At 42.4% G+C, this 6,969-nt stretch overlaps 1 protein-coding gene across 1 annotated transcript; it reads right to left on the reverse strand.

Moving 5' to 3' along the window:
• Positions 1-2,087: 2,087 nt before the first annotated feature.
• Positions 2,088-5,124, reverse strand: fzd10 (frizzled class receptor 10). The gene has a single exon (XM_086112221.1). The coding sequence runs from the start codon at positions 4,563-4,565 to the stop codon at positions 2,769-2,771; it is 1,797 nt and encodes a 598-aa protein (XP_085968347.1). The 5' UTR covers positions 4,566-5,124; the 3' UTR covers positions 2,088-2,768.
• Between the last annotated feature and the right edge of the window lie 1,845 nt (positions 5,125-6,969).

Genomic DNA, 6,969 nt, shown 5'->3' on the forward strand with positions numbered 1-6,969 from the left:
TTGCAAGGAGGGTCTTGATCATTTGTTAATTGAGTGTAAAGCAATGAGTTGTGTGTTACAAAATTTGAAATCCAGTTCAAAGCAGTGGTTGTGATTTTAGGTTTGCAAACTCTGTGAGAGGTGATACAGTACATACATAGAATTTGAGAAATTGTGCCGCAAGGATCACTGTTAGAGTTTAAGCATTCAGAAAGAAAATTTTCCATGGATGTTTGAATGCATCTGATCGAATAAATAGGTCTGCTCTTAAAAAAAAAGTGAATTCACCAAGAATTGTGACAGACCCCTCCTAGAAAAAGTGAATCTTTTCTCAACAGCAATACTTGTGCCATTGCTCTGAGCGGAATTTCTTTCCTTTGAAGAGAGAAGAAAAGTGAAGACTACATGGCTGAAGGAACCCTGAGGGGCAGGGGTGGGTGGGGGGCTAACTGTCGCTTATATTTACAGCCTTTCCAGACACCTTGGGGGCTCTTATCCAGGTGGCCTTCGTAGAAGCTCTTAGGAGGACTCACACCTTCTTCCTCACCCCCACCGCACCCCCCTCCAAGTTAGAGTATCAATAGGCACTGCTGTACTTTGATTCAGCCACAGTGGAGTTGTGAGTCATGTGCTTTGGACTGTAAAAACAGGTTGGGCTGATGCAGGCACTTGAATGCCCTCGGGAACAAAAAGCGTTATGTGGTTTGGGAAATTCTCTTCGACCAAAAACAGGACTGTAAGCACCATAAGCTTTAAACACTCACATACAGTCGATTTGAAATGAGTGATGCTGTAAGATGATTTTTTTTTCTAAATGTCCAACATCATCACATGTTATTTTTTACATACATTTTTTTTAATCATGTCAAGTTATTTTAATGTCTATGTTGTATTTAATATACTGAAGATATTTGAGGAGTTCATAGAGAATCCACCTCGAATTCCCAACATCTCAGTTTACCCCAAATGCTTTTGGAACATTTTTCGGTCAATAATAGCTCTTTTAAAACCCGACCAGATGTGTCTTTAGAAATGCCACCACGCTTTGCTGATAAAGACGAGAAGATGACAGATATTTTGTATTTTGGGTTTGCGGCAATCCTCCTTTCAAAGTCAAACCCTTCAAACTGTCTAATCCTGTACTGAATGAGAGCTGGATTATTGAACAAGCCCCTTCATTGACGCACACGAACACATTCAACAGAGGAGTGAGAAGAAGGTGAGAATAGGTCGAAACAAAATTGTGTATGTGCCACACCAGGAGTCACACGAAAGCTTGCACGGACATTCATGTTGAAAATAATCATCCCAAACAAAACCACTTTATCCTTCATGTTCCGATTTTAAAAATAACCTTTTGATCGTTTGGTGGGAGTTTTGTGGAAATGAATTAATCATGCTCTGTATATGAGAGAAATCGTCTTATTAATTGAACAGATACAGTATTTAATATCTTTCAGGAACGCATACTCACTTGTCCACAGCCGCACAATCTAATACGATCCAATACAAAAGTTCTATCAAAAATCGGCCTTTACAAATACAGTATAATAATGTTCAGTTTTCAAGGTTTTAACAATCAATGTAATATTTCATACATTGTAATTGTGGAGTTGTATGGAGCAGAACGGCTCCGAATCATAGTGGTGTGTCTGAAATAAATATAAGTACAAAAACAGTTCTCAGTCGATGCAACACCACTGCAAAGTACAAGCACAATAATAAGGATAGTTAGATTCACAATTTCATGATGGCACCAGTGAAAACTGAGCATCATTATCCCTGGCAAGGCAGAATTTGAGATGCAGCCCCGATTTTGGATCGCTATGCCTAATGTTGCGGCCACGCAGCGTATCGTAATTCAATATTTCGATTGCCTATAGCATCAGAAAATAATTTTTTGTTTACTAACTCAACATTTGTAATGAAAAAAATACCCGCAGTATTTGACATAGCGGCGCAGAGTATGATAAATGATTTGAACTCTTCCATCAGCTGCAAATGAATCAGAGGCAAATGCTGAAAAAAACCCCCAAAACAATTTCTGTGTGGGTGCTTGCAGACCGCAATAACAGCCCAATTGCTAATCAATGCAAAGTTGACCATCATTTAAAATTAAAACGTTTTTTTTAATAAAATCTGCAGTTTTAGAAATACATACAAACATTTTCTTGTGCTATAAAACAGCAACCGAAAACTCCAAAGCGCATACGAACAACTTTTCAACACAGAGTGCTTAATTAATTTACAGCATGGATTTGCTTGACAAAAGGCAGTTAAGAAGGTCTGGGCTGCTTTTCAACAGCTGTTCTCGCTCCAGTTCAAACATATATGACACCGCCAGTCTCCATTTCCATGAAAAAGCCTCTAAACACAACACTCATCTTGACCATTTGCCTCCATTGTCTCTGGGGTCCTTTCTTCGTCTGTAATCTTCCACTAAACAGTACAAGTGTCTTTGTCGCATGAAAGCAAAACATCTATTGCACATTATTTAAATAACCCCATGGCACAGCTCAATTGGTTATTCCACTCCTTTTCTCATAATTGAAACAGCACATTTTTTTTTCTCCACCAGGATCCTCAGTAGGATAACAGACGAGAAGCATTTTTTTTTTCTCCAAACAAAGGCAGCTCTTGTTGCTCGAGATAACAACAACAACAACAAAACACGTTGCATGATATTCAGTGCAGCTTGCATAAATACATCATGGCACTCTTGAATAAAATGTCTCATGGCCAGGGTTTCGCAGTGTTTTATGGAGTTTATACACAGGGAAAGAGCCAGCTCAGACACATGTAGGAGGGGGCCGCGTGGGTTCGTACTTCGTAGCGTGCCCTTTGAGAGACGGGTGAGGTTTCATGTAAGGTCGGCTGCTGGTGAACACGCTGCTCGCCTTCCTTCTCGGTCTCTTTCGTAGTTTCCGGCTGAACACGTTCTGCCACGACTGCAGGGTCTTGGATGTCCAGATCCACATGCCGCTCGTGATGCCCACCACCAGCAGCATGAAGATCTTCACCATAAAGACCTCAACGGCGGGAACGGACGTGGTCAAAAGGCACTCCGATTCCTGTCCACTGTTGTCCTTACATTTGTCCTCCGTAGCCAGCATGCGCCAGTACTCCATGTTGAGTCGCTCATAGAAGTAGCAGGCAATGACGCACGTGGCCGGGACGGTGTAAAGCACAGAAAAGACCCCGATACGAACCATCAACTTCTCCAGCTTGTCTGTGTTCTCCCCTTCTGTTTTCATGATCTTCCTGATGTTGAAGAGAGCCACAAAGCCAGACAAGAGAAAGGAGGTGCCCGTGATCAGGTAGCAGGAGAGAGGTATAAGCACAAAGCCCGTGAGCGCCTTGACGTCCATGCTGCCTACATAGCAAACACCCGTCAGCTCATCTCCCGCCACCTTCCTCATCACCAGGATCATGATGGTCTTCACGGCCGGGATGGCCCACGCCGCAAGGTGGAAGTAGCTGCTGTTGGCCTCGATGGCTTCGTGACCCCACTTCTTTCCGGCGGCCAGAAACCACGTGAGAGTCAAGATGACCCACCAAAGGGAGCTTGCCATGCCAAAATAATACAGGATCAGGAACACAATAGTGCAGCCGGTGCTCTCCAGGCCCTCCTGGATGACATACTGGACCCCGTTGTCTCTGTCACAGGCGATTCTGTCAGCTCCCACGAAAAGCCGGACCAGGTAGCCCACAGAGTAAACACAGTAGGACATCGAGAGGAAGATGATGGGCCTCTCTGGGTATTTGAAGCGCTGGGGGTCAATGAGGAAAGTGAGCACGGTGAAAGCGCTGGAGACAAAGCACAGGATGGACCAGATGGCGATCCATACCAAAGAGAACTGCTTGTCTCCTTGGCTCCAGTAGACATCCACTTTAGGGTAACATTTTGGGGCACACGATTCGCTTTTCTCAACAAAGTGGAACTTGCCAGGGTTGCTGCATTTCTTCCTGCTGCCGGTGTCCTTCGGGTGCAGGTCCGCTCCATTCAGGGGCCGGTGCAGCCTGAAATCCGGTGGCTGGGTGTGCGAGACTTTGGGAGGTTCGTCTGAGCCGTTATTGGGCGCCTCCATGCAGAGGTAGTTGGGGTCGTTTTTGGTGGGTAGCCGTGAGCAGTCCAGCGAATCCGGCCAGGGGAAGTTAAACTGTTCCAAAATAGGGGAGCACTTCACTTTGACCTGCTGGCACATGACTCTGCAAGCAGGGATGGGGTTGGACACTTGTTCGGTGCACATGGGGGCATAAAGCGAACAAAGAAAAAATTTAAGATGGCTGTGGCATCCAAACTGGATCAGCGTTGCGAATTCTTGCAGCTGCATGGCTGCTTCTTTTTGGTTATCGTGGCCCATGAGATTTGGCATGCGGGTCATGTTGTAGCCAACGTCCTTACACAGGGGGATGCTGATTTGTTGACATTTGCCCTCTCCTGGCCAGTCAGGGTCAATGGAGCTAATGGCTGAGCTCTCATTGATGCGCAGCACCAGCAAAATGAACAGTGTAAGGTTCAAGTTTGTAATCGAACACATCCTTACTAATTGAGTTGAAAAGCAATGAAAAAAACTGTCCACCATTGGTTATCTCACACAACAGCAAAGTCTTTCATCAAACCAGATGAGAGTGGCTTAACTTACACGGCTTTCAATTGCAAGACCACCTCGCCCACCAAACTTCAATAAAAAGGCAAATCCCACTCTGTTCCAAAAATAGAGTCTTGCAGAAGAAGGACGAGTGCGTTGCAGCCCATGCTGTCGGGCGCGCTGTTTGTGATTCAAGAGTTGCAGCATGCGTGATCAGTCAATCTCTCAAAGCCTCAAATGTGTGCAGAAAAAAAAAAATCTCCTTGGCCATGCATTCCAAGTGAAATCACTCGATCCTCCATCCTGTCGTTTCATGCGACTTTTCCCGTCCGGCGTTGTCTCGCAGCGGCGTGCTTTCCGTCCCAGCGCAAGAAGTTGGAAGAGCCTCACTCACACTACAAGTAGAGCGCCTCCTCCCCTGCTTTTTTTTTTCCGTGGGTCACAATGACGTCCGACTCAAATAAACATCCTCGGCGGTAAAAAAAAAATAAAAAAAAGCACACGTCTGCCACAAGTAGTACGGAATGACTGTGCTCCTGGGAGGCGGGCTGTTGATGCGTTTGGTGGCAGCGCTTGTCTGAGCTGCTCCGAGCCGCCTCGGTCCCGGTCCAACCTGCCAAAAGATCCGCCTTCAAAGGCAGCCACTTAGCATAAGAAAGATGACACTGACACGCGAATTATTTCCTAATCGTGTGGAACAGCTTGTTCATTACTGCATTTTAAACGGCTATGCAGCCTCTTCTCTTTGGATGTGCTCGGCTACAAACTTCACACACAGTACGGATGTGGACATTTTGAACAAGAAAGCCGAAATATTGCACAATACGGTCCGATTCGCATCGCGGAATTTACGATTTAAATATTTTGAGGAAACAGGGTGTGTTTCTCTCTTTCTGTTTTTTTCCCCCATGCGCGTTATATTTTCTATTCTACATTTATTATGCGAACACTTAAAGTACACGCACACAGTTGCATTTGTACAAGTACAAGAGCTCTTACAGAGTTTGATACTGTCCTGTCAGAGAGGTCCTTATTCAACAATGTCTAATATCGGTATAGTTTTCAATATTTTAGAACCGTACAGCATCCTCCAGTATGATGTGAAAGATTATTACATTGATTAATTGTGAATAGTTCGAACCATTTTCCAGCATACCTACATTTACACACCACTGTAATGTACAACCACAACTATAATCAATTAATTGCAGTGTTGATTAAATCTTAGCATTAATGTAGTTCAAGATGATCAATTAGCATGACAATTGCTCTTTGTTTTTATTTATTTGTTTATTTTTTTAATGTAGATCGTGGGTTTTGAATGCAGATGTTTATTAAAAAAATGCAGACTTTTTTGTATACCTGGAAACTGATCCTTGCAATGAAAAAAACCCAATACCCAATGAAAACGTCATGCATGCATTTAAAGAGGCTCATATAATACAAATCTTGTGTATTCCCTTATGAATTTCCCTTTCACTTTAAGCTTCAAATCAACACAGATATGGTCTTGTTCTCCTTCCTGCAAACATAATCACCTGATTTTACAATACAGAAGAAGGAAAATTCAACATCAGTCACATTTTGTGCAATAACATCTGTGGAGGGCTGCACAAAACAAGCACATCATTAGGTTTTTGCTTATATCAATAAATAAAATACTTCACAAGTCACTCATCAAAGAATATTGGTGGAAACATTTACACGACTGTGTTTCATGAAAGAAGATATCTCTAAACACTAATAGTGAAGATGTGTGTTGAATTCAGCCTATTGTTTCGGAAATTCCACCTTCAGTCAGTTCCTGTATTTGTCCATGAAGGAAGTAACGCAACAATGAATGAAAAGTTGATATTTCTTTTTATACCTGGAATCCAGCCAATAGAATAGAACACACTTTATTTTCATTTTAGTACACAACGTTGTTCCACGGTGATTCAAGAATCATCACTAAATCAATTCATGCAAACATAACGGCTGTTTGGCAGTGTAATATATTGTAGTATGACCACCCTTGTGTGGCACGTCAATATCTCCCAGTTAGTCTTTCATTGTCATAATTTTAAATACTTTTAATACTATGATGATAATTAAGGCCGTATATATGCGGCAGTATAACACAATCGAATATGATATATGAATTGATTAGCTCATTAGGATAGTAAATGTCTATCGGCCTCATTCCCAGCAAGTCCCATTTACACATTTTAAGAATGAGGTATTGACTGATGTATGAGTTTTCTTAAATCACTCCCCAGAATACCTAACATAGATGTAATTGTGTCATGAGATAGGTTCATTTTAGTTCCATGTTTGTGTGTTTCCATTCATCATATTAGTTGTTTCATGATCATTTATCAATGTTTTTAAAGAGTAAAGGAAAGTAATTGAATACATA

This window comes from Hippocampus guttulatus, chromosome 5 (genome assembly GCF_054856545.1).
Source record: "Hippocampus guttulatus isolate MCC_2025c chromosome 5, RoL_Hgut_1.0, whole genome shotgun sequence".
NCBI lineage: Eukaryota > Metazoa > Chordata > Actinopteri > Syngnathiformes > Syngnathidae > Hippocampus > Hippocampus guttulatus.

What these genes read in the sequence shown, in the direction of transcription:
- fzd10 (XM_086112221.1), bottom strand. Translation starts at nt 4,565, where the DNA reads ATGGTGGACAGTTTTTTTCATTGCTTTTCAACTCAATTAGTAAGGATG.